The following is a 26813-nucleotide window of genomic DNA, read 5'->3' as shown; positions in this document are numbered from 1 at the left end:
TTGCAGGACACGCGGGAGTTGTAGTCGGAAGTCGTGGTGTCCATGGAGACGGTATATATGGCGGTGTCTATGGCGACGGTACATATGGCGCCGTGCATGCCGGTAGTTGTAAGCTATATCGCAGGGCCCGCCGGGAGTTGTAGTCAAATATGGCGGTGTCCATGGAGACGGCGGGCGCGGGGTTGGCCGGCGGTTGCGGGCTCCATGGCGTCGGAGGAGGAGGACGGCGGACCGCGGGCTGCGGACGGAGAGGCGGTGCCGTCCATGACCATAACAACCGAGGAGGACGGCGGCGGAGCGCGGGCTGCGGCCGGAGAAGCGGCGCCGTCCATGGCGTTGGAGGAGGAGGATGATGGCGGACCGCGGGCTGAGGCCGGAGGGGAGTCCGCTGCGTCCTTCACCATAACGACCGGGGAGGACGACGGCGGGTCGCGGATTGGGGTCGGAGTGGAGTCCGCGGCGTCCATGGCGACGGAAGAGGACGGCGGCCCGTGGGTCGCGGCCGGAGACGAGTCCGCGGCGTCCATAGGGATAACGACCGAAGATGAGGGCGGATCGCGGGCTTGGGTCGGAGACGAGTCCGCGGTGTCCATGACCATAACCACCGAGGATGAGGGCGGCGGCGGGCCGCAGGCTGGGGCCGGAGAGACAGCGACGTCCATGACCATGACGACCGGGGAGGAGGAGGAGGAGGAGGAGGGCGGCGGCGGGCCGCAGGCTGGGGCCGGAGAGACAGCGACGTCCATGACCATGACGACCGGGGAGGAGGAGGAGGAGAAGGAGGGCGGCGGGCAGCGGGCCCCGTCCATAATGGCGGATGGCGGGACGGCGGATACGGGCTCTGCTCTGCACTCGCGCTACTACACGCCCAGCGAGGTGGCGGCTCACAACACCATGACCGACCTGTGGGTGTCATACCTGGGCAGGGTGCGCGACCTCAGCCCGCTCGTCCAGGAGCACCAAGGTGGGGAGGAGGGAGGGAGGGAGCGTCTCGGTGGGAGGGAGGGAGGAGGCTGGGGTGTAGGGTGCCCCTCGGTGTGAGGGAGGGAGGAGGCTGGGGTGTAGGGTGCCCCTGGGTGTGAGGGAGGGAGCACTGGGGGAGGAGGGAGGGGTGGAGAGTGCCCCTCGGTGTGGGAGGGAGGGAGGGAGCGCCGCGGGAGGAGTGTAGGGTGCCCCTGGGTGTGAGGGAGGGAGGGAGGGAGGGAACGCCGCGGGAGGAGGGGGGGGGGGTGGAGGGTGCCCCTCAGTATGAGGGAGGGAGGGAGCGCCGTGGGAGGAGGGGGGGGCTGTGGTGTAGATTCTTCTTGCGTTTGAGGCAGCAGAGGTGATGTGACGCTCTCCAGGCGCTGTAGCCAGTGCAATGTGCTGTTGTCGAGGGCCGTGAGGTCTACCTCTCCACCAGGGAGACTTTAGATTTTTTTTAGATTTAGGGATACAGCGCAGAAACAGGCCCTTCGGCCCACCGAGTCCTCGCCGCCCAGCGATCCCCGCACACTAACACTATCCTACACCCACTAGGGACAATTTTTACATTTGCCCAGCCAGTTAACCTACAACCTGTATGTCTTTGGAGTGTGGGAGGAAACCGAAGATCTCGGAGAAACCCCACGCAGGTCACGGGGAGAACGTACAAACTCCATACAGTACAGCACCCGTAGTCAGGATCGAACCTGAGTTTCTGGCGCTGCATTCGCTGTAAGGCAGCAACTCTACCGCTGCACCACCATGACCGCCATACGGAGGACAGTGCAGTCGAGAATGCCACACTGCGCCGTTTGCTGGTCTGCTCCACACATACACACGCAGGCTGCTGACGGACGCAACCCCCAACGATGCATGTTGGCGTTGAACCGGCCGACCCCTGTGCGGAGCCAGTTCAGGGCAACCCGCTCTTTGCGGTCACGTCCGAGCCGGGTGGGGCCGTGGTGTTCGGTGCGACAGTGAATTGAGGAGGTGGCGGCGTCTGTTCCCAGCTGGTTGTCCATGCTCCTAGTGTGTTGAAACCGGCCGACCCCTGTGCAGAGCCGGTTCAGGGCGACCCGCTCTTTGGAGTATTGCGTACAGTTTTGGTCTCCTAATCTGAGGAAAGACATTCTTGCCATAGAGGGAGTACAGAGAAGGTTCACCAGATTGATTCCTGGGATGGCAGGACTTTCATATGAAGAAAGACTGGATAGACTCGGCTTCTACTCGCTGGAATTTAGAAGATTGAGGGGGGATCTTATAGAAACCTACAAAATTCTTAAGGGGTTGGACAGGCTAGATGCAGAACAAGGGGTCACAGTTTAAGGATAAGGGGGAAGTCTTTTAGGACCGAGATGAGAAAGTGTTTTTTCACACAGAGAGTGGTGAGTCTGTGGAATTCTCTGCCACAGAAGGTAGTTGAGGCCAGTTCATTGGCTATATTTAAGAGGGAGTTAGATGTGGCCCTTGTGGCTAAAGGGATCAGGGGGTATGGAGAGAAGGCAGGTACAGGATACTGAGTTGGATGATCAGCCATGATCATATTGAATGGCTCGAAGGGCCGAATGGCATACTCCGGCACCTATTTTCTATGTTTGCCGAACACGTCCGAGCCGGGTGGGGCTGTGGTGTTCAGTGCAACAGTGAATTGAGGCCGTGATGTCTGTTCCCAGCTGGCTCTCCATACTCCTAGTGTTGAAACCGGAACCACAGAGGGTCGCTGCATGACGGGAGAAAGGGGTGACGAGACGACAGGCGTGTAGTATAAGAAAATAACTGCAGATGCTGGTACAAATCGAAGGTATTTATTCACAAAATGCTGGAGTAACTCAGCAGGTCAGGCAGCATCTCAGGAGAGAAGGAATGGGTCGAGACCCTTCTTCAGACTGATTCAGGCGTGTAGATCGGTCGCTATTGCTGACCTGATCCATACCTGGTTTTCCCTGTTGCCGATCTGATCTCTGGCTGCTCCATGCCGGGTTTTCCACCAGGCTATCCAGTGGTCTTGAGTGGTTGTGCGGCAGGTGACGTCCCGGCCTCTGACCCGCGATGTTGCCACGCAACGCCACCTGGAGGGCATGCCGTGTACTGCAGACAAGCACTCACTGGGGTTGGGGCTCCCTTGTGTACTGCAGACCAGCACTCACTGGGGCAGGGGCTCCCATGTGTACTGCAGACAAGCACTCACTGGGGCAGGGGCTCCCATGTGTACTGCAGACCAGTGCTCACTCGGGCGGGGATCCCATGGAGGGCATGCCGTGTACTGCAGACAAGCACTCACTGGGGCAGGGGCTCCCATGTGTACTGCAGACAAGCACTCACTGGGGCAGGGGCTCCCATATGTACTGCAGACAATATCATATCATATCATATATATACAGCGCGGAAACAGGCCTTTTCGGCCCACCAAGTCCGCGCCGCCCAGCGATCCCCGTACATTAACACTATCCTACACCCACTAGGGACAATTTTTTACATTTACCCAGCCAATTAACTTACAAACTCACTAGGGCAGGGGTTCCCTTGGAGGACGTGTACTGCAGACAAGCACTCACTGGGGCAGGGGCTCCCATGTGTACTGCAGACCAGCACGCACTGGGGCAGGGGCTCCCATGGAGGACGTGTACTGCAGACAAGCACTCACTAGGCCAGGGGCTCCCATGGAGGATGTGTACTGCAGACAAGCACTCACTAGGGCAGGGGCTCCCATGTGTACTGCAGACCAGTGCTCACTAGGGCGGGGATCCCATGGAGGGCATGCCGTGTACTGCAGACAAGCACTCACTGGGTTAGGGGCTCCCATGTGTACTGCAGACAAGCGCTCACTGGGGTAGGGGCTCCCATGTGTACTGCAGACAAGCGCTCACTAGGGCAGGGGCTCCCATGTGCACTGCAGACAAGCACTCACTGGGATAGGGGCCAAAGATAGACAAAGTGCTGGAGTAACCACATGGTCTGAAGAAGGGTCTCGACCCGAAACGTCACCCATTCCTTCTCTCCTGAGATGCTGCCTGACCTGCTGAGGTACTCCAGCATTTTGTGAATAAATACCTTCGATTTGTACCAGCATTTGCAGTTATTTTCTTACACTAATAGTCTATGTAGTTCAGAGCTTAATGGATGTTGCAGTATTTAACAGCCCGATGGCTGCAGGGAAGAAGCTGTTCCTGAACCTGGACGTTACAGTTTTAAGGCTCTTGTACCTTCTTCCTGATGGCAGGGGTGAAATGAGAGCGTGGCCAGGGTGGTGTGGGTCTCTGATGATGCTGGCTGTCTTTTTGATGCAGTGACTCCAGTAAATCCCTTTGATGGTGGGGAGGTCAGAACCCGTGATGGACCGGGCAGTGCTCACAACTTTTTGCAGTCTTCTTGGCTCTTTGGATTCAAGTTGCCGTACCAGGACGTGATGCAACCAGTCAATACGCTCTCTACTGTACGTACACCTGTAGAAGTTCAATCTGGCATACCGAATCTCTGAAATCTTCTCAGGAGGTAGAGCCATTGATGGGCAGGAGGTAGAGCCATTGATGGGCTTTCTTTATAATTGCATCAGCGTGCTGGGTCCAGGAGAGATCTTCAGACATATGCACGCCAGGGAATTTGAAGCCTTTGACTCTCCACCATCGTCCAGTCCATATAGACAGGTTTGTGGGTCCTCATCCTTCCTCTTCCAAAGTCCACAACCAGTTCCTTGGTCTTACTGACACTCAGAGCCAGGATGTTATGCTGCCACCATTTGGTCAGTCGATCGATCTAACTCCGATACTCTACCCCATTGCGGACATTGGACTTTGTCTATGGTCCTTCCATAAGCTAGGAACTCGATTCTAGTGCTCGATTCACCTCTAAACCTTTGCAGACATTGGACTTTGTCGATGGTCCTTCCATAAGCTAGGGTACTGCTCGATTCACCTCTAAACCTTTGCAGACATTGGACTTTGTCTCTGGAACTGGTAGGCTACAATGCTGAGAACTACACTCTCCACTCTGTTTCTTTTCCTTCGTTCTACCCATTGTACATGAGTTTGGTTTGATTGCTCTCATGCATTGTATTATCTGATCTGTTTGGAAGCCACGCTAACCAGAGATTTCACTGAACCTCGGAACGCGTGACAATAATAACGGGGCTGCACAATGGCGCAGCGGTAGAACTGCTGCCTCACAGCGCCAGAGACCCGGGTCCCATCCTGACTACAAGTGCTGTCCGTAAGGAGTTTGCACGTTCTCCCCGTGACCTGCCTGGGTTTTCTCCGGCTGCTCCGGTTTCCCCCCAGGACATAGAAACATAGAAAATAGGTGCAGGAGGAGGCCATTTGGCCCTTCGAGCCAGCACCGCCATTCATTGTGATCATGGCTGATCGTCCACAATCAGTAACCTGTGCCTGCCTTCTCCCCATATCCCTTGATTCCACTAGCCCCTAGAGCTCTATTTAACTCTCTTTTAAATTCATCCGGTAAATTGGACCTACAGGTTTGTAGGTTAATTGGCTTGGTATAATTGTAAATTGTCCCCAGTGTGTGTAGGATGGTGTTAGTGTGCGGGGATCGCTGGGCGGCACGGTCTCAGTGGGCTGAATGGCCCGTTTCCGCGCTGTATCTCAAAATTAATCTAAAACTGAACTGATAAACCTAAAACTAATATCCTTCTGCTGCCAGTGGCCTTGAGTTGGGACAATACAATACAATACAATATATCTTTATTGTCATTGTACAGGGGTACAACGAGATTGGGAATCCCATACGATTCAATAAATTAATTAGCTAGTCAGTATTAATTTAAACAACCCAATGAAATAAATTGGAACAGTTTTAAAACAGAATAAAGTGCAAGTAGGTCTGTGCCTGTTCACTGTGCGATGTGACCATCCGGCTCAGCAGGACCGGTTCATAGCAGCTATGGCCCTGGGGATGAAGCTGTTCCTGAGTCTGGAGGTGCAGGCGTAGAAGGCCTTGTATCGTCTGCCCGATGGTAGAAGTTCGAACAGACTGTTGCAGGGGTGTGAGGAGTCTTTGTGGATGCTGGAGGCTTTTTTGAGGCATCGTGTGTTGTCGATGCCCTCCAAGGATGGTAGCTGTGTTCCGATGGTCCTCTTGCTCTATGGACTACCCGCTGAAGAGCTTTCCTCTCTGCCTCCGTGCAGCTGAGATACCACACAGGGAGGGTTAGCTTGCTTCTCTCCAAGGAGCCTCTGTGGAAGGTGCAGTTGTGTGAGGTTTGCAAGGCCCAACCATTCTCCTGCTGCCACTGACAGCTCTGTGCTCTTTCCTTCAGGCGATGTGCTGCTCAAACCCATCCTAGAAGCAGCCGGACAGGACATCAGCCACTGGTTTGACGAGGAACGAGAAGATGTAAGTAGCCTGTCATGAAATACAAGGCCACGCACCAAGTGCTAGTACCGGCAGATGCGGCATGGTGGCACAGCGCAGTAGAGTTGCTGCCTCACAGCGCCAGAGACCCGGGTTCGATCATGACCTCGGGCGCTGTCTGTACGGAGTCTGCACGTTCTCCCCGTGACCTGCGTGGGTTTTCTTCGGGTGCTCTGGTTTCCTCCCACACTCCAAAGGCGTGCGGGCTTGTCGGTTAATTGGCTTTGGTTGTAGATTGTCCTTGGAGTGCCACCAGGGGGCGCCGCATGATGGCTGTCTCGCCCACAGTCTGCCTGTCCTTTTCAAACTCTTTTTGTTATTTTTGGTAAGTTTTAAAAGTTTGTGTAAATGTCCTCTGGTTTGTTTTATGTGGGGGGCAGGAGAGGGGGTCGGGGGAAACGTTTTTTCAATCCCTTACCTTGCCGGAGATGCGATTGTTTTCCGGATGGTATCTCTGGTCGCCCTGCGGCCTAACATCGCGGAGCTGGAGGTCTTGCCTGGGACTGACCTTGAGTCCCCGCGGGGGCGTGGACTTATCATCTGAGCCTGCGATCCCTTGCCTGGGATCGACGCTCCAATGCAGCCTGCAGACTTTAACATCAGGAACTCGGGTTGAGACCGGTCGGGAGCTCCAAAAGCTGCACGAGGTTCGACTGGTCCCGACCTGGGGTAGATCGCCGGCGCGGGGGAAGCTGAGATTCCCCCCCCCCCCGATGAAGGAGCTTGATCGCCCCGACGAGGAAGGCTCGCCGCCGGCCACGGACGTCAAGATCATCCCGTCATCGGAAGGTTAGAGGCCCCCGACCGCTGGAGGACAAAGAAGGGAGAGATTGAACTTTTTTTTCGCCTTCCATCACAGTGAGGAATGTGGAGGAGTCACTGTGGTGGATGTTCATGTTAAAATGTATTTTGTGTGTCCTGTTGCTTTTTATTGTTATGACTGTACGGCAAATGGTAGTTCCTCGTATGTTGCAAAACATACTTGGGTAATAAAGTTTTATTGTGATTGTGATTGTGCAGGATAAAATTATTATTGGGTGATCGCTGGTTGGCGCGGACTCGGTTGGCCAAAGGGGTTGTTTCCGCACTGCATCTCTAAACTAAAGTAAAAGCATGATGGTCAACATGGGTGTGGTGGGTCGAAGGGCCTGCCTCTGCGCACTATGATTCCATGGCTGCATAGTTTGACAATGGACAATAGGTGCAGGAGGAGGCCATTCGGCCCTTCGAGCCAGCACCGCCATGGCTGATCATTCTCAATCAGTGCCCCGTTCCTGCCTTCTCCCCATACCCCCTGACTCCGCTATCCTTAAGAGCTCTATCTAGCTCTCTCTTGAATGCCTTTAGAGAATTGGCCTCCACTCTCCACTGCCTTCTGAGGCAGAGAATTCCACAGATTCACAACTCTCTGACTGAAAAAGTTTTTCCTCATCTCCGTTCTAAATGGCCTACCCCTTATTCTTAAACTGTGGCCCCTGGTTCTGGACTCCCCCAACATTGGGAACATGTTTCCTGCCTCTAACGTGTCCAACCCCTTAATAATCTTATATGTTTCGATAAGATCCCCTCTCATCCTTCTAAATTCCAGTGTATACAAGCCTAGCCTGTCCAGTCTTCCAACATACAACAGTCCCGCCATTCCGGGAATTAATCTAGTAGACCTACGCTGCACGCCCTCAATAGCAAGAATATCCTTCCTCAAATTTGGAGACCAAAACTGCACACATTTCTCCAGGTGCGGTCTCACTGGGGCCCTGTACAAGGACCTCTTTGCTCCTACAACTGCAGAAGGACCTCTTTGCAGAATAATCAAGGACCAGTCTCACCCCTGCCACTCCCTCTTCTCCCCTCTCCCATCGGGGCAAGAGGTACAGAAGTGTGAAAACGCACACCTCCAGATTCAGGGACAGTTTCTTCCCAGCTGTTATCAGGCAACTGAACCGTCCTACCACAACCAGAGAGCAGTGCTGAACTACTATCTACCGCATTGGTGACCCTCAGACTATCCTTGGTTGGACTTTGCTGGCTTTACCTTGCACTAAACGTTATTCCCTTATCCTGTACCTGTACACTGTGGACGGCTCGATTGTAATCGTGTGTTGTCTTTCCGCTGACTGGGTAGCACGCAGCAAAAAGCTTTTCAATGTACCTCGGTACACGTGACAATAAACTGAACTGAACGTGAGGGTGGGACCTTCTGTACACTGATAGAATCAGGGGTGGAGGGGGGCGAAAATTGAGAGAGAGAGAAGTGGGAGGTGGGGGGGTGGGGGTGGACATCAGTCTGAAAAAGGGTACCGACCAGAAGTACCATCTGTGTGTTTGCCAACGTGGAACAGGGGGACTGAAGCAGGATGGGAAGACCAGGCTTGGGGGGGGTAGGGGTGAACAACTCCTGGCAAGTGGATAGGTGGATACAGGTGAGGGTGTGTGACGGGGATGTTGATTAGCGGATGGGTGGAGCAAGTGTCAGAGGCTGGAGGCTCAGTGCGCACAGGGAGATAGACTATCGACTGCCACATGTTCCACACCTACTGACTCCCACAACTATCGAGACGACACTTCTTCCCACCCTGCTTCCTGTAAAGACTATCCCCTACTCCCAATTCCTCCGTCTGCGCCCATACCAAGACATCAAGTCAAGTTTATTTGTCACATACACATACACGATGTGCAGTGAAATGAAAGTGGCAATGCCTGCAGATTGTGCTAAAACTACAAAACAGAATAGAATTTTTTTTTAGAGAGACACAACACAAAAAAAATAATTAATACAGTGAATGAGTCCCTGGTGATATGAGAGTTAACAGTCCTGATGGCCTGTGGGAAGAAACTCCGTCTCATCCTCTCTGTTTTCACAGCGTGACAGCGGAGGCGCTTGCCTGACCGTAGCAGCTGGAACAGTCCGTTGCTGGGGTGGTAGGGGTCCCCCATAATGTTGCTGCCTCTGGATCTGCACCTCCTGGTGTATAGGTCCTGCAGGGGGACGAGTGTAGTTCCCATGGTGCGTTCAGCCGAACACACTACTCTCCGCAGGGCCTTCCTGTCCTGGGCAGAGCTGTTCCCAAACCAGATTGAGATGTTGCCGGACAGGATGCTCTCTACAGCCCCAGAGTAGAAGCACTGAAAGATCCTCAGAGAGACACTGAATTTCCTCAGCTGTCTGAGGTGGTAAAGGCGCTGCCTTGCCTTACTCACCAGTGCGGCAATGTGTGTTGTCCATGTCAGATCCTCTGTGATGTGGACTCCCTATTTAAAGCTGCTCACCCTATCCACAATAGACCCATTTATCTCCAGTGGCATGTACGTCCTCAGATGTTGAGCCCTTCTAAAGTCCACAATCAGCTCCTTAGTTTTTGTGACATTCAAGAGGAGGCCGTTGTCCCGACACCAGAGTGCCAGATCAGCCACCTCCTCCCGGTAGGCCTTCTCATCGATATCGGAGATCAGGCTCACCACCACAGTGTCATCAGCAAACTTGATGATGGAGTTGGATCCAGGATGTCCTCATTCTTTAGGGAACGGGGGTTCCCCTCTCCCATCACAGATGTGGCCCTTCACACATGTCTCCTCGGTGCTCTGCCCTTGCTCCCCCTCCCATTTAACAATGTCCTTCATCGCCTTACTGATGATGAAGAACAGAATCATTGGGCAAACTTTACTTTTCAAAATTAAACTTCATTCAGAATAAAAAATACACGATCAGCCAAAACATGATGACCTGATGAGCCAAAACATGATGACCACCTGCCTAATATGCTGTTGGTCCTCCGTGTGCAGCCCCATACGCAGCAGGGTGCGATGCACTGTGTATTGTGACACATTCCTCCCGTGACCACCATTAACATTTTCTGTGACGTGCCACAGTCGACCTTCAGACCAGACGGGATAGCCTTCGTTGCCCTAGCGCATCGATGAGCCTTGGGCGCCCAACACCCTGCCTGTCACCGGTTTGTGGTTTGTCCCTCCTCGGACCACTGTCGGTTGGTACTCACCACTGCTGACCGGGTGCACCCCACAAGCCTTGCCGTTTCAGAGATGCTCTGACCCAGTCGTCTGGCCATAACAATTTGGCCCGTGTCAGGTCTTTACTCCTGCCCATTTCTCCTGCATCCAACACGTCAACTTCAAGAACTGACTGTTCACTTGCTGCCTAATATATCCCACCCCTTGACAGGTGCCATGGTAACAAGATAACCAATGTTAATCACTTCACCTGTCAATGGCCAGTAGCTGATCAGTGTGGACGCAAGACAAAATCTGTTGATATAAAAACTTCCACACAATCTCAACACTTACACATTCAGTGGGGATTGGCTCAGTACGATACGATATGATAGAACTTTATTTATCACATGAGGAGAATTGATCTGCCAACAGTCATACAAAATACATGAAACATGAAGGCTTGGGAGATGTGCAAAGATTGAGGAGGGGAGTCAGTCTCGGTCTCAGTCTACCCCACGACAGAAGGGGGAGGTGTTGTACTGTTTGATAGCCGCAGGGAAGAAGGATCTCCTGTGGCGTTGTGTGCTGCATGTTGGTGGGACCAGTCTGTTGCTGAAGGTGCTTCTCAGGTTGACCAGTGTGTCACGGGGAGGGGGTGAGCTGTATTGTCCCAGGATGCTCCGCAGTTTGAGGCGCGCCCTCCCCTCCGAGACCCCCCCTCCCATGAAAAGTAGTGTGTGCACTGATCTTCACACAAAACAACTATGCCACTCTGAATGACTCAAAATGCTGGAGTAACTCGTGGGTCAGGCAGCATCTCTGGAGAAGATGGATACAGTAGGTGATGTTTTAGGTCGGGATGACTACTATCAGTCTGAAGAAGGGTCCCGACCCGAAACATCACCGATCCATGTTCTCCAGAGATGCTGCCCGAACCACTGAGTTACTCCAGCATTTTGCGTCTACCTTCGATTTCAACCAGCATCTGCAGTTCTTTCGTACACAACCTACAAACCTGCACGTCTTTGGAGTGTGGGAGGAAACCGGAGCACCCGGAGAAAACTCGCCGGGTCACAGGGAAAACCTACAAACTCCGTACAGACAAACAAACCCGGTTCTCTGGCACTATTCAGCAGTAACTCTACCTCTGCGCTACTGTTCTGCCCAACACAAGTTGGTTTTCAACTCTGTTACTTGGACAGGTTGGTTTTCTCTTTTGGAAAGGAGGATGTTTTGTTTAGTTTAGTTTAGCTTAGAGATACAGCGCGGAAACAGGCCCTTCGGCCCACCGAGTCTGCGCCAACCAGCAAAACAGCTAGCACTGTTTTAACAGGGACAGTTTCGTACAGTTTTGGTCTCCTAATCTGAGGAAAGACATTCTTGCCATAGAGGGAGTACAGAGAAGGTTCACCAGATTGATTCCTGGGATGGCAGGACTTTCATATGAAGAAAGACTGGGTAGACTCGGCTTGTACTCGCTGGAATTTAGAAGACTGAGGGGGGATCTTATAGAAACTTACAAAATTCTTAAGGGGTTGGACAGGCTAGATGCGGGAAGATTGTTCCCGATGTTGGAGAGGTCCAGAACAAGGGGTCACAGTTTAAGGATAAGGGGGAAGTCTTTTAGGACCGAGATGAGAACTTTTTTTTTCACACAGAGAGTGGTGAATCTGTGGAATTCTCTGCCACAGAAGGTAGTTGAGGCCAGTTTATTGGCTATATTTAAGAGGGAGTTAGATGTGGCCCTTGTGGCTAAAGGGATCAGGGGGTATGGAGAGAAGGCAGGTACGGGATACTGAGTTGGATGATCAGCCATGATCATATTGAATGGCGGTGCAGGCTTGAAGGGACGAATGGCCTACTCCTGCACCTATTTGCTATGTTTACAATCTTTCCAAGAAGACAATTAACCTACAAACCCGCACGTCTGTAGAATGTGGGAGGAAACCGGATCACCCGGAGAAAACCCACGCAGGTCACGGGGAGAACGTACAAATTCGGTACAGACAGCGCCAATTGTCAGAATCGAACCTGGGTCTCTGGCGCTGCGAGGCAGCAACTCTACCCACTGCGCCACCCTAACTGACCCCAAATGTGTTGGAATGCCCTTCTTGAGTGTCTGCTGCTTAGGAACCACCGACATTTTGGGCACCTTTTTTGATATCCATTGTCATCTTTTCGCCCAGTAATTGTCAGGGGGACCACGTTTATTGGTTCATTATTGTCACGTGAACTGAAGTTTTATTTTAGAGTTAGATTTAGAGATAAAGCGCGGAAACAGGCCCTTCGGCCCATCGAGTCCGCGCCGCCCAGCGATCCCCGCACATTAACACTATCCTACACACACTAGGGACAATATTTTTTTAACATTTACCCAGTCAATTAACCTACATACCTGTACGTCTTTGGAGTGTGGGAGGAAACCGAAGATCTCGGAGAAAACCCACGCAGGTCACGGGGAGAACGTACAAACACCGTACAGATGGCGCCCGTAGTCAGGATCGAACCTGAGTCTCCGGCGCTGCATTCGCTGTAAGGCGGCAACTCTACCGCTGCGCCACCGTGCCGCCCTAACAGTGACAAACCTTGTTTTGCGTATTATCCAGACAAATCATACAACACATTGAATTGAATTGAATACTTTATTGCCACACTGGACCAAGTTGGGCCCAAACTCTCCTGCATTGGTGCAGCACCCTCTCAGAATAAAAGGACGTTCCTTTAGAAAGGAGATGGGATGGAATTTCATTAGTCAGAGGGCGGTGAATCTGTGGAATTCATTGTCACAGACGGCTGTGGAGGCCAAGTCAATGGATATTATTAAGGCGGAGATTGCACAGGTTCTTGATTAATACGGGTGTCAGGGGTTATAGGGTAAAGGCAGGAGAATGGGGTTGAGAGGGAAAGATAGATCAGTCATGATTGAATGATGTAGAAGATTTCATGGGCCGAATGGCCTAATACTGCTCCTACAACCTTTGAACATGAACATTTGGGCAGATACGTTGATAGGAAAGGTTTGGAGAGATGTGGGCCAGACGTGGGCAAATGGCACTGGAGTAGATGGGGCACCCTGGTTGGCATAGACGAGCTAGGCCGAAAGGCCTGTTTCCTTGCTGTGTGAATCTATGACTATGATTAGAGGCCGATCATTAAAACTGAGGTATGTGATATCATCTCTGGAATCTTCTACCCTGAGGGTTGTGAGAGTGGATCGTTGGGTCAGTTAAAACAGGGATAGGTAATTTTTTGAAAGATTAGGAAACAGAGGGAACTTTGCAGGAGGAGTTGAAACCTGGGGCAGACTAGCCCAATTTCGGCACATTGGCCTTCATCAGTCATGGGTATTGAATGTAGAAGATAGACACAAAATGCTGGAGTAACTCAGCGGGACAGGCAGCATCTCTGGAGAGAAGGAATGCGTGACGTTTCGGGTCGAGACCCTTCTTCAGACTGATCTCTAGTGTAGAATACATAGAGGAAGATGATTGAACTTTATTACCTTCCATCACAGTGAGGAATGTGGAATCCGCTGTGGTGGATGTTTATGTTAGATTTTACTGTATGTGGCTGTGTGTCTTGTTGCTTTTCACTTAGTATGGCTGTGTGGTGACTCAAATTTCGCTGTGCCTTAATTGGTACATGTGACAATTAAATTGAATCTTGAAGTTGGGATGTTAGGTTACTATGTAGGAAAGCGCTTCAGATGCTGATTCATGTGGAAGGTAGACACAAAATGCTGCAGTAACTCAAGGGGACAGGCAGCATCTCTGGAGAGAAGGAATGGGTGACGTTTCGGGTCGGGTCTGAAGAAGGATCACCCCTTCCTTCTCTCCGGAGATGCTACCTGTCCCGCTGAGTTACTCCAGCGTTTTGGTCACCCTGCTGCAGGAAGGATGTTGTTAAGCTGAAATGAGTGCAAAGAAGATTTACGAGGATGTTGCCAGGACTCGAGGGCCTGAGCTACAGGAAGAGATTGGGCAATAGACAATAGACAATAGGTGCAGGAGTAGGCCATTTGGCCCTTCGAGCCAGCACCGCCATTCAATGTGATCATGGCTGATCATTCACAATCAGTACCCCGTTCCTGCCTTCTCCCCATACCCCCTGACTCCACTATCCTTAAGAGCTCTATCTAGCTCTCTCTTGAATGCATTCAGAGAATTGGCCTCCACTGCTTTCTGAGGCAGAGAATTCCACAGATTCACAACTCTCTGAGTGAAAGCGTTTTTCCTCCTCTCCGTTCTAAATGGCCTACCCCTTATTCTTAAACCGTGTGGCCCCTGGTTCTGGACTCCCCCAACATTGGGAACATGTCCAATCCCTTAATAATCTTATATGTTTCAATAAGTGTAAATAGTGTACGTGTTGTACGATCGTTGGTCAGCATGCACTCTCTGGGCCGAGGGGCAGGCCAGGATTTTATTCCTTGGAGCGCAGGAGGATGAGTGGTGATCTTATAGAGGTGTACAAAATCATGATGGAGAATAGATAGGGTGAATGCACAGAGCCTTTTACCCAGAGAATAGGAATCAAGAATCAGAGGACATAGGTTTAAGATGAGAGAGGAAAGATTTAATAGGAACCCGGGGTAACATTTTCACACAGAGAGTGGTGAGTATATGGAGCAATCTGCCAGAGGTGGTAGTTGAGGCAGGTTCTATAACAACATTTAAAAGACATTAGGACAAGTACATGGATAGGAAAGATTTCGAGATACGGGCCAAATGCAAGCAGGTGGGACCAGTGTAGTGGGACTAGTGGGGCAACTTGGTCAGTGTGGACAAGTCGGGCCGAAGGGCAAGGTTCCGTGCTGTATGCGGTGATATGCAGGGTGGCGCGGCGGTAGAGTTGCTGCCTTAGAACGCCTGAAACACGGGTTCGACCCTGATTACTGATCAGAGCTTGCACGTTTTCCTTGGGACCGCGTGGGTTTTCTCCGGGTGCTCCGGTTTCGTCCCACATCCACAAGATGTTCAGGTTTGTAGGCTAATTGGCTGCTGCAAATTGTCCCTAGTGTGTAGGATAGAACCAGTGTGAGCGGGTGATCGCCGGGTAGGCGCAGACTCGTGGGCCAAAGGGCCTGTATCTACGCTGTATCTCTAAAGTAAAGGGCGGCACGGTGGCGCAGCGGTAGAGTTGCCGCCTTACAGCGAATGCAGCGCCGGAGACTCAGGTTCGATCCTGACTACGGGCGCCGTCTGTACGGAGTTTGTACGTTCTCCCCGTGACCTGCATGGGTTTTCTCCGAGATCTTCGGTTTCCTCCCACACTCCAAAGACGTACAGGTATGTAGGTTAATTGGCTGGGCAAATGTAAAAAAAAAAAAAATTGTGCGTGTAGGATAGTGTTAATGTGCGGGGATCGCTGGGCGGCGCGTACCCGGTGGGCCGAAGGGCCTGTTTCCGCGCTGTATCTCTAAATCTAAAAAAAAAATCTATAATCTAAACTAAACTAGACTCAATGAAGGAGGGTAGACACAAAATACAGATGGTGGTTTACACCGAAGATAGACGCAAAGTGCTGGAGTAACTCAGCGGTAAGGCAGCATCTTTGGAGAGAAGGAATAGGTGAGGTTTCGGGTTGAGACCCCGAAGAAGAGTCTTGACCCGAAATGTCACCCATCCTTGCCCTCCAAGTCAAGTCAAATTTATTTGTCACATACACATACACGATATGCAGTGAAATGAAAGTGGCAATGCCTGCGGGTTGTGCACAAAAAGAATTACAGTTACAGCATATAAATAAAGTTAATAAGTCACTATTAGTGTCGACAAAAATTTAGTCTCTGGGGTTATAAAAGTTGACAGACCTGATGGCCTGTGGGAAGAAGCTCCGTCTCATCCTCTCCGTTTTCACAGCGTGACAGCGGAGGCGTTTGCCTGATCGTAGCATCTGGAACAGTCCGTTACTGGGGTGGCAGGGGTCCCTCATGATCTTGCTTGCTCTGGATCTGCACCTCCTGATGTATAGGTCCTGCAGGGGGACGAGTGTAGTTCCCATGGTGCGTTCTGCCGAACGCACTACTCTCTGCAGGGCCATCCTGTCCTGGGCAGAGCTGTTCCCAAACCAGACTGTAATGTTGCCGGACAGGATGCTCTCTACAGCTCCAGAGTAGAAGCAATGAAGGATCCTCAGAGACACTCTGAATTTCCTCAGTTGTCTAAGGTGGTAAAGGCGCTGCTTAGCCTTACCCAACAGTGCGGCAATGTGCGTTGCCCATGTCAGATCCTCTGCGATGCGGACTCCCAAGTATTTAAAACTGTTCACCCTATCCACAATAGACCCATTTATCTCCAGTGGCGTGTACGTCCTTGGATGTTTAGCCCTTCTGAAGTCCACAATCAGCTCCTTTGTTTTAGTGACATTCAAGAGGAGGCTATTGTCCTGACACCAGAGTGCCAGATCAGCCACCTCCTCCCGGTAGGCCTTCTCATCGTTGTTGGAGGTCCGGCCCACCACCACAGTGTCATCAGCAAACTTGATGATGGAGTTTGAGCTGAACCTGGCCCCACAGTCATGTGTGTACAGGGAGTACAGTAGGGGGCTAAGGACGCAGCCTTGGGGGGATCCTATGTTCAGGGTGAGGGAGCTAGATGTGTGTTCCCCTATCCTGACCACTTGGGGCCTGGCAGTGAGAAAGTCCAGGACCCAGGCACACAGAGGGGTGCTAAGCCCCAGTTCCCGCAGCTTCTCAACCAGTCTGCTGGGGACTATTGTGTTGAATGCCATCTGGGCCTCCAGCTTTCCTCGTGTTCACACGCGTCAGAGCCCACCTCACCTCATGCTCGGACACCGAGAATGTGTGCACATCCCCGGCAGTGGATCCCCCTCCAGCCTCGCTAGCCAGCGCCCCCTCGGTGCTGTTTTTAGACGGCGAGCTGGTGGTGTTACCCGTCTCAAACCGTGCATAAAAAGAGTTCAGGTCATCAGCTAAGGAGGAGCCGGCACTTCCGGTTGAGGGGGTGCTGGACCTGTAGCTAGTTATAGTCCGCAGCCCCTGCCAAAGGCGCCAGGTGTCCTGCTGCTCCATCTGTGACTCCATCTTGTCCCGGTACCTCCTTTTTGCATCCTTCACTGCCCTTCGCAGTCGGTAGGACTCTCCCTTGTAGTCGTCCATGTTGCCGGATGCCAGGCCAGAGTTGTAAACAGCGGTGCGAGCATTCAAGGCCACGCGAATAGACCTGTCCACCCAGGGTTTTTGGTTAGGGAAGATACTGACCCTTACCGTGGGGATGATGGTATCGGCTATTGTGACAATGAAGTCCGTAACCGCTTCTGCAAACTCATTTACGTCTCTGGAACTTTCTTGGAACATGTTCCAGTCGACTTCGCTCAGTGCATCTTGCAGCATGGCCTCTGAATGGTCAGCCCACCGCTTTACGTCCCTCGTCACTGTCGCTTCCCGTACTATCCGTTGTTTGTACTCCGGCAGCAGGAAAATGGCAGCGTGGTCAGATTTTCCAAAAGGAGGGAGAGAAACGGCCTTGTAGCCTTTCCTGAACGGCGTGGAGCAGTGGTCCAAAGTTCTTTCCCCCCTGGTGACACACGTGATGTGTTGGTAAAAGTTGGGCATGACCTTTTTGAGATTTCCCCTATTGAAGTCTCCAGCCACCAGCACAGCCGCATCAGGGTTCTTGTTTTGGTGTTGACACAACACATCGTGTAGGGTCGACAGTGCCACTGACCTGCGCTCCCACTGCTGCTGCCGCGGTGAGCTCCTTTGATGATCTCTATCGGTATATCGGTGAGTAGTTTTCTGTTTAATAGTGCTCCGGTAGCGCTCGAGTTTAATTTTACGAGCGTTTCCCGGTCGTACATTGGTTAATGCTAAGTGCTAGCACACACTAGAGCACTTAGGGATAATTTTAAAGTAAACATACCAGTTTAAAACGCACAGTTCCCGCAGAGCTACCACGACGGCGACTGGACTGGACCGTGCCATCTTCAGGTTGTTTATCTGAAGATCCAGAGATGCTGCCTGGCCCACTGAGTTCCTCCAGCACTTTACGTCTATCTTCGGTGTAAACCAGCATCTGCGGTTCCTTCCTGCACTCTATGAAGGAGGGACTGCTTGGGGAGACTGAAGTATAGTTCAGTTTTAGTGCATTGTCACGCGTACCGAGGTACAGGGAAAGGCTTTTGTTGCGCGCCAACCAGTCAGCGGAAAGACTGTACACGATTACAATCGAGCCGTCCACAGTGTACAGACGCACGATAAGGAGATAATGTTTTGTGCAAGGTGAAGCCAGCGAAGTTCGATCGGCCGTCGAGAAACTGAAGCAGCGGGAACCATCAAGATGAAAGATCAGATAACAGAGATTTGCTTAAACTACCCAAGGACATTAATCAGAGATTTTTGCAATTTTATCAGACATTATATTCATCAAAAATAACAGATAGCTCTGCGCAGATGCAAAACTTTTTGCAGGAATGTAACCTCCCTGGTTTGAATGAGAGTGACAGAAACTTATTGGGCGCAGAAATAACTATGAAAGACGTTGAAGAGACCATTAAATCCATGAAAAATGGGACGACCCCTGGCCCTGATGGCTTAAATAATGAATTTTATTAAAAAAATTAGTGATTTGATCTCTTCACGTTTGCAAACTGTATATAGTTACGCCTTTAAACAACAGAGATTACCACAAACTCTGACTGAATCAACAATAATACTTATTCCTAAAAAAGATAAGGATTCTGAAGACCCTGGTTCGTTCAGAGCGATAGCTCTTTTAAATACTGATCAGAAGATATTAGCGAAAATCTTAGCTCATAGATTGAGTCTAGTTATAGATAAATTGATACACCCCGACCAATCAGGCTTTATAGCTAAACGATATTCATTTTTCAATTTGAGACGCTTGTTCAATATAATATATTCAAATAGAATATTAAACGAAGATTTAGCAATCATTTCGCTAGATGCTGAAAAAGCATTTGATCAAGTAGAATGGCCCTATCTTTTCTCAGTGATGGAAAAATTTCAATTAGGTGAAAAATTTTGTTCATGGGTGAAACTTTTATATACATCCCCAACAGCTAGAATATTAACTAATCAAATGCTGTCATCCAAATTTCATTTATTTAGGGGTTGTAGACAAGGATTCCCACTATCTCCGCTTCTATTTGCCCTTGTTATAGAACCACTTGCTGAGAGTATTAGATCAAATCCAGACATTCACGGTTATAACACTAAACATACAACCAATAAAATTTCTTTATATGCGGATGATGTATTAATATACATTACAAATCCTGAAATTAGCATTCCGAATTTATTAAATCTCATAACTCAATTTGGTTCATTTTCAGGTTATAGAATTAACTGGTATAAAAGTGAAATTATGCCAATAATGGAGCAAAATCCGGCCATACTTCAACAATTTCCTTTTAAAATTGCCTATGAAAAGTTTAAATATCTTGGAATTTACATGACTAGGAAATATACTTCTTTATTTAAGTTAAAATTTCCTCCTTTACTTACTAAATTACACAGAAATATCCAATTTTGGAAAACACTCCCTATATCATTAGTTGGTCGTAGTAATGCTATAAAGATGATCTTTCTTCCACAGCTACTATACTTATTTCAAGCAATTCCGATCTATCTTCCAAAAAAGTTTTTTTTTTAAATCGATTCAATTATTACTAATTTTATTTGGGACTACAAGACTCATAGAATAAATAAAAGACATCTATGTAAGTCTAAAACTAATGGAGGAATTGCCTTACCTAACTTCTTATTTTATTATTGGGCGGTTAATATTAAAAATATAACCTGCTGGTTGGATGACACTGATCAACAACCGGATTGGTTAAAGATGGAGAAAGAGGATTGTTTACCATTTGATATTGGTGCGATCCTCTTAGCTCCAATAAATTTAAATGAAAAAACATATGGAGGTAATCCCATTATACATAGTGTTATCCGTACCTGGAAACAATTAAAACTTACTTTAAAACTGAGTAAATTATCCTCTTTCCTCCCTATTGCGAATAACCCTTCTTTTAAACCGTCTCACTTAGATAGAGGATTTGCTCAATGGAAAAGTTATGGAATTAAAATGGTGGGAGATCTTTATCATAAGGGAACTTTTCTTTCTTTTCAGGATTTACAGCAGAAGTACGGATTACATGTTAATAATTATTTTAGATATTTACAACTTAGAGATTATGTAAAATTACACATGCAAGAATATAAATTTAGAGGTCCAGAAACTCTTGATGTATGCCTGAATCGACATTATAATTCAAATAAATTAATATCCTTTATTTATAATACTCTCCTAGATACTGACATTCCGTCATCAGAATCATATAGACGAGCATGGGAGGACGAATTGAACCAACTCATAATGCAAGATATATGGGATGAAAGTTTACAACATATACACCAATGTTCATTAAATACTAGACATTCCTTAATACAATTTAAAATAATACATAGACTACATTATTCGAAGACGAAATTAAATAGGATTTTTCCTAGTATCTCTCCGATTTGTGATAAATGTCAATTTCAAGAAGCTAATTGAACTCATACTTTCGTAACTTGCATAAAAATGCAAAATTTCTGGTTGGATATTTTAAAAATAGTTTCTAAAGTTATTGACAAGCAATTGGATGTGGATCCAAAATTAATAATATTAGGATTATCAGAACATATTACAAACTTTACAACAAGTCAGGTACATTTTCTTGATTACAGTTTAATAACTGCGAAAAAATTAATACTTAAATTTTGGAAAAAACCAATAACCCCCACAACTAAAATATGGACTACGGAAATGACAGAGACCTTGCATTTGGAAAAAATAAGATTTGCCTTAATTGACAAACCTGATTTATTTTTTAAAATATGGTCTCCATTTAATGAATTTTTAGAAAAGTAAACGGGCTTGACACAGGACTAAAATAAAAAATTTAAATTAAAAGTTGAAACTTGAGTTTAGGGTTGGATGTACAACTGTGGTTATTGTCTCCCGGATCTACCCCCTTTAATTTTCATTCTTCTTTATTTTTGTTTCTCTCTTTAAAAATTTAAAAATTGAAGCTATGTAAGAACATTGTAACAAATTTGTCTTTTATTTCCATCTGTACATATGCTTTTCAAAAAAATATATTAAAAAAAAAGAAAAAAAAAGATGAAAGATGGACACAAAATGGAGCAATAGACAATAGACAATAGGTGCAGGAGGAGGCCATTCGGCCCTTCGAGCCAGCACCGCCATTCAATGTGATCATGGCTGATCATTCTCAATCAGTACCCCGTTCCTGCCTTCTCCCCATACCCCCTGACTCCGCTATCCTTAAGAGCTCTATCCAGCTCTCTCTTGAATGCATTCAGAGAATTGGCCTCCACTGCCTTCTGAGGCAGAGAATTCCACAGATTCACAACTCTCTGACTGAAAAAGGTTTTCCTCATCTCAGTTCTAAATGGCCTACCCCTTATTCTTAAACTGTGTGGCCCCTGGTTCTGGACTCCCCCAACATTGGAAACATGTTTCCTGCCTCTAACGTGTCCAACCCCTTAATAATCTTATACGTTTCGATAAGATCCCCTCTCATCCTTCTAAATTCCAGTGTATACAAGCCTAGTCGCTCCAGTCTTTCAACATATGACAGTCCCGCCATTCCAGGAATTAACCTAGTAAACCTACGCTGCATGCCCTCAATAGCAAGTAACTCAGCGGGACAGGCAGCATCTCTGGAGAGAAGGAATGGGTGACATGAATATTTACGGCCGCTCTCCCTTCTTCCTTGCCCCACCTCCGCTGCAGGTCCGCATTGAGATCGACCAGGTCACCAACTGTATAAAGTACCACACGCCCCGCGGCCGCTTCGTCCACGTCCCCCCGCCCGCGCCGCACAGCGACTGGTTCAACGACTTCGGCACGCCGTGGTGGGTGGACCCGAAGTACGACGTCGGCTACCTCAGCGAGAAAACCAGGAACATCCGCATCATCAACACCCTGACGTCTCAGGAACAGGTGCTCGAGGTACACGGCGCCATCACGCGGACCGCAGGGAGGATGAACCGGAATGCTCAAAGACACATAGAAACATAGAAAACATAGAAAATAGGTGCAGGAGTAGGCCATTCGGCCCTTCGAGCCTGCACCGCCATTCAATATGATCATGGCTGATCATCCAACTCAGTATCCTGTACCTGCCTTCTCTCCATACCCCCTGATCCCTTTAGCCACAAGGGCCACATCTAACTCCCTCTTAAATATAGCCAATGAACTGGCCTCAACTACCTTCTGTGGCAGAGAATTCCACAGATTCACCACTCTGTGTGAAAAAAAAGTTCTCATCTCGGTCCTAAAAGACTTCCCCCTTATCCTTAAACTGTGACCCCTTGTTCTGGACTTCCCCAACATCGGGAACAATCTTCCTGCATCTAGCCTGTCCAACCCCTTAAGAATTTTGTAGGTTTCTATAAGATCCCCCCTCAATCTTCTAAATTCCAGCAAGTACAAGCCGAGTCTATCCAGTCTTTATTAGCAAATTTGCAGATGATACTAAGCTGGGGGGTAGTGTGAATTGTGAGGAAGATGCAATAAGGCTGCAGGGTGACTTGGACAGGTTGTGTGAGTGGACGGATACATGGCAGATGCAGTTTAATGTAGATAAGTGTGAGGTTATTCACTTTGGAAGTAAGAATAGAAAGGCAGATTATTATCTGAATGGTGTCAAGTTAGGAAGAGGGGATGTTCAACGAGATCTGGGTGTCCTAGTGCATCAGTCACTGAAAGGAAGCATGCAGGTACAGCAGGCAGTGAAGAAAGCCAATGGAATGTTGGCCTTCATAACAAGAGGAGTTAAGTATAGGAGCAAAGAGGTCCTTCTACAGTTGTACCGGGCCCTGGTGAGACCGCACCTGGAGTACTGTGTGCAGTTTTGGTCTCCAAATTTGAGGAAGGATATTCTTGCTATTGAGGGCGTGCAGCGTAGGTTCACTAGGTTAATTCCCGGAATGGCGGGACTGTCGTATGTTGAAAGGCTGGAGCAATTAGGCTTGTATACACTGGAATTTAGAAGGATGAGGGGGGATCTTATTGAAACATATAAGATAATTAGGGGATTGGACACATTAGAGGCAGGAAACATGTTCCCAATGTTGGGGGAGTCCAGAACAAGGGGCCACAGTTTAAGAATAAGGGGTAGGCCATTTAGAACGGAGACGAGGAAGAACGTTTTCAGTCAGAGAGTGGTGAAGGTGTGGAATTCTCTGCTTCAGAAGGCAGTGGAGGCCAGTTCGTTGGATGCTTTCAAGAGAGAGCTGGATAGAGCTCTTAAGGATAGCGGAGTGAGGGGGTATGGGGAGAAGGCAGGAACGGGGTACTGATTGAGAGTGATCAGCCATGATCGCATTGAATGGCGGTGCTGGCTCGAAGGGCTGAATGGCCTACTCCTGCACCTATTGTCTATTGTCTATTGTCTTTCTTCATATGAAAGTCCTGCCATCCCAGGAATCAATCTGGTGAACCTTCTCTGTACTCCCTCTATGGCAAGAGTACAAAGTGCTGGAGTAACTCAGCGGGTCAGGCAGCATCTCTGGAAATAGACACAAATTGCTGTAGTAACTCAGCGGGTCAGGCAGCATCTGAAAATAGACACAAGGTGCTGGAGTCACTCAGCTGGTCAGGCAGCATCTCTGGAAATAGACACAAGTCACTGCAGTAACTCAGCGGGTCAGGCAGCAGCTCTGGAGGGGGACACAAGGTGCTGGAGTAACTCAGCGGGACAGGCAGGATCTCTAGAGAGAAGGAATGGGTGACATAGAAAACAAAGAAATAGGTGCAGGAGGAGGCCATTCAGCCCTTCGAGCCAGCACTGCCATTCATTGTGATCATGGCTGATCATCCACAATCAGTAACCTGTGCCTTCCTTCTCCCCATATCCCTTGATTCCACTAGCCCCCAGAGCTCTATCTAACTCTCTCTTAAATCCATCCAGTGAATCGGCCTCCACTGCCCTCTGTGGCAGAGAATTCCACAAATTCACAACTCTCTCGGTGAAAAAGTTTCTTCTAACCTCAGTTTTAAAATGGCCTCAGCGAGGGAAGTCTTGTTGGTGGATTTTATGGAGAAGACAGATGCGGGCAGTGCGGGTCTGAAAAAGGGTTCTGACCCGAAACGTCTCCTATCCACGCTCTACAGAGATGCTGCCTGACCCGCTGAGTGACTCCAGCGCTTTGTGTCTATTTTCAGAGATGCTGCCTGACCCGCTGAGTGACTCCAGCACTTTGTGTCAGGGAAACATAGAAAGATAGGTGCACGAGTAGGCCATTCGGCCCTTCGAGCCAGCACCGCCATTCAATATCATCATATCATATCATATATATACAGCGCGGAAACAGGCCTTTTCGGCCCACCAAGTCCGCGCCGCCCAGCGATCCCCGCACATTAACACTATCCTACACACACTAGGGACAATTTTTACATTTCCCCAGCCAATTAACCTACATACCTGTACGTCTTTGGAGTGTGGAAGATCTCGGAGAAAACCCACGCAGGTCACGGGGAGAACGTACAAACTCCTTACAGTGCAGCACCCGTAGTCAGGATCGAACCTGAGTCTCCGGCGCTGCATTCGCTGTAAAGCAGCAACTCTACCGCTGCGCTACCGTGCCGTCATATGATCATGGCTGATCATCTAAAATCAGTACCCCGTTCCTGCTTTCTCTCCATATCCCTTGATTCCGATAGCCCTTTGAACTAAATCTAACTCTCTCTTGAAAACATCTAGTAAATTGGCTTTGACTGCCTTCTGTGGCAGAGAATTCCACAAATTCCCGACTCTCTGGGTGTCCCTGTCCAAAGAGGCTGCCTGACCCGCTGAGTTACTCCAGCACCTTGTGTCTATTTTCAGATGCTGCCTCACCCGCTAAGTGACTCCAGCACCTTGTATCTATTTCCAGAGAAGCTGCCTGACCCGCTGAGTGACTCCAGCACTTTGTGTCTATTTCCAGAGATGCTGCCTGACCCGCTGAGTTACTCCAGCACCTTGTGTCTATTTCCAGAGATGCTGCTTGACCCGCTGAGTTACTCCAGCACCTTGTGTCTATTTCCAGAGATGCTGCCTGACCCGCTGAGTTACTCCAGCACCTTGTGTCTATTTCCAGAGATGCTGCCTGACCCGCTGAGTTACTCCAGCACTTTGTGTCTATCTTCAGAGATGCTGCCTGACCCACTGAGTTACTCCAGCGCCTTGTGTCTATTTCCAGAGATGCTGCCTGACCCGCTGAGTGACTCCAGCACCTTGTGTCCCTCTCCATTTTGTGTCTGTCTCCCCCTTTGATCCCGACCACGGGCACTGTCTATGCGGAGTTTGCACGTTCTCTCTGTGACCTGAGTGGGTTTTCTCCGAGCTCTTCAGTTTCATCCCATACTCCATAGACGTACAGGTATGCAGGTTAATTGGCTTGCTATAGAATGTAAATTGTCCCTGGTGGGTGTAGAATAGTGTTAGTGTGCGGGGATCACTGGTCGGCGCGGGCTCAGTGGGCCGAAGCGCTTGTTTCCACGCTGTATCTCTAAACTAAACTAAACGAAACCCCAAAGACGTGCGGGTTTGTGGGTTAATTATTGTTTTCTGTGTCCCTCCCCGTCCTCGCTTGGCCAGGTGTGCAGCGAGGAGACGCTGAACGAGATCCTGGAGCGCTACATCACGTACAACGCCCACGCCGCCAGCTACACGTGGAAGTATGACGGCGTCAATCTGGACATGGAGAATACGCTGGAGGAGAACGGCATCGAGGACGAGGACGAGACCATGGACCAGCTGAGGATGGAACCCGACTACTACCGCCAGTCCATCCTGCTCTACTTCAACGATGACCTGACCGAGTTGTAGGCCTGACCGAGGCAGGGACCCGTCCCCACTCCCCTTCCCCCTCCGGCCTCTCCCCCCTGGGTCCCCACTCCTCTCCTGCCTCTTCCCCCCCCCCCCTCCTGCCTCCCCCCCGCCTACACATTTCCCTCCGGCCTCTCCCCCCTCCCCCTCCTGCCTCTCTTTTCTACGTTCCCCCCCCAGTTAAACAGATGCGATGATCCCCTCCTGTAATAAAGTAGACAGCTTTATTGGAGTACTGTGTGCAGTTTTGGTCTCCAAATTTGAGGAAGGACATTCTTGCTATTGAGGGCGTGCAGCGTAGGTTTACTAGGTTAATTCCCGGAATGGCGGGACTGACATATGTTGAAAGACTGGAGCGACTAGGCTTGTATACACTGGAATTTAGAAGGATGAGAGGAGATCTTATCAAAACGTATAAGATTATTAAGGGGTTGGACACGTTAGAGGCAGGAAACATGTTCCCAATGTTGGGGGAGTCCAGAAACAGGGGCCACACAGTTTAAGAATAAGGGGTCGGCCATTTAGAATTGAGATGAGGAAAAACTTTTTCAGTCAGAGAGTTGTGAATCTGTGGAATTCTCTGCCTCAGAAGGCAGTGGAGGCCAATTCTCTGAATGCATTCAAGAGAGAGCTAGATAGAGCTCTTAAGGATAGCGGAGTCAGGGGGTATG

General features: G+C 49.4%; 1 protein-coding gene across 2 annotated transcripts; it reads left to right on the top strand.

The window, feature by feature from the left end:
* The first annotated feature begins 156 nt into the window (after positions 1 to 156).
* cyb5d1 (cytochrome b5 domain containing 1) lies at positions 157 to 26374 on the top strand. Of its 2 annotated transcripts, XM_078428151.1 has the most exons (4): positions 157 to 964; positions 6236 to 6312; positions 22062 to 22280; positions 25912 to 26374. In XM_078428151.1, the coding sequence occupies exons 1-4, from the start codon at positions 205 to 207 to the stop codon at positions 26140 to 26142; spliced, it is 1287 nt and encodes a 428-aa protein (XP_078284277.1). In that variant the 5' UTR covers positions 157 to 204; the 3' UTR covers positions 26143 to 26374. The 2 variants fall into 2 exon arrangements, with proteins under 2 accessions (XP_078284277.1, XP_078284278.1); XM_078428152.1 differs by lacking the exon at positions 22062 to 22280.
* Positions 26375 to 26813: the final 439 nt, after the last annotated feature.

This window comes from Rhinoraja longicauda, chromosome 34 (assembly GCF_053455715.1).
Source record: "Rhinoraja longicauda isolate Sanriku21f chromosome 34, sRhiLon1.1, whole genome shotgun sequence".
NCBI lineage: Eukaryota > Metazoa > Chordata > Chondrichthyes > Rajiformes > Arhynchobatidae > Rhinoraja > Rhinoraja longicauda.
This window is presented reverse-complemented; position numbering and strand designations above follow the sequence as displayed.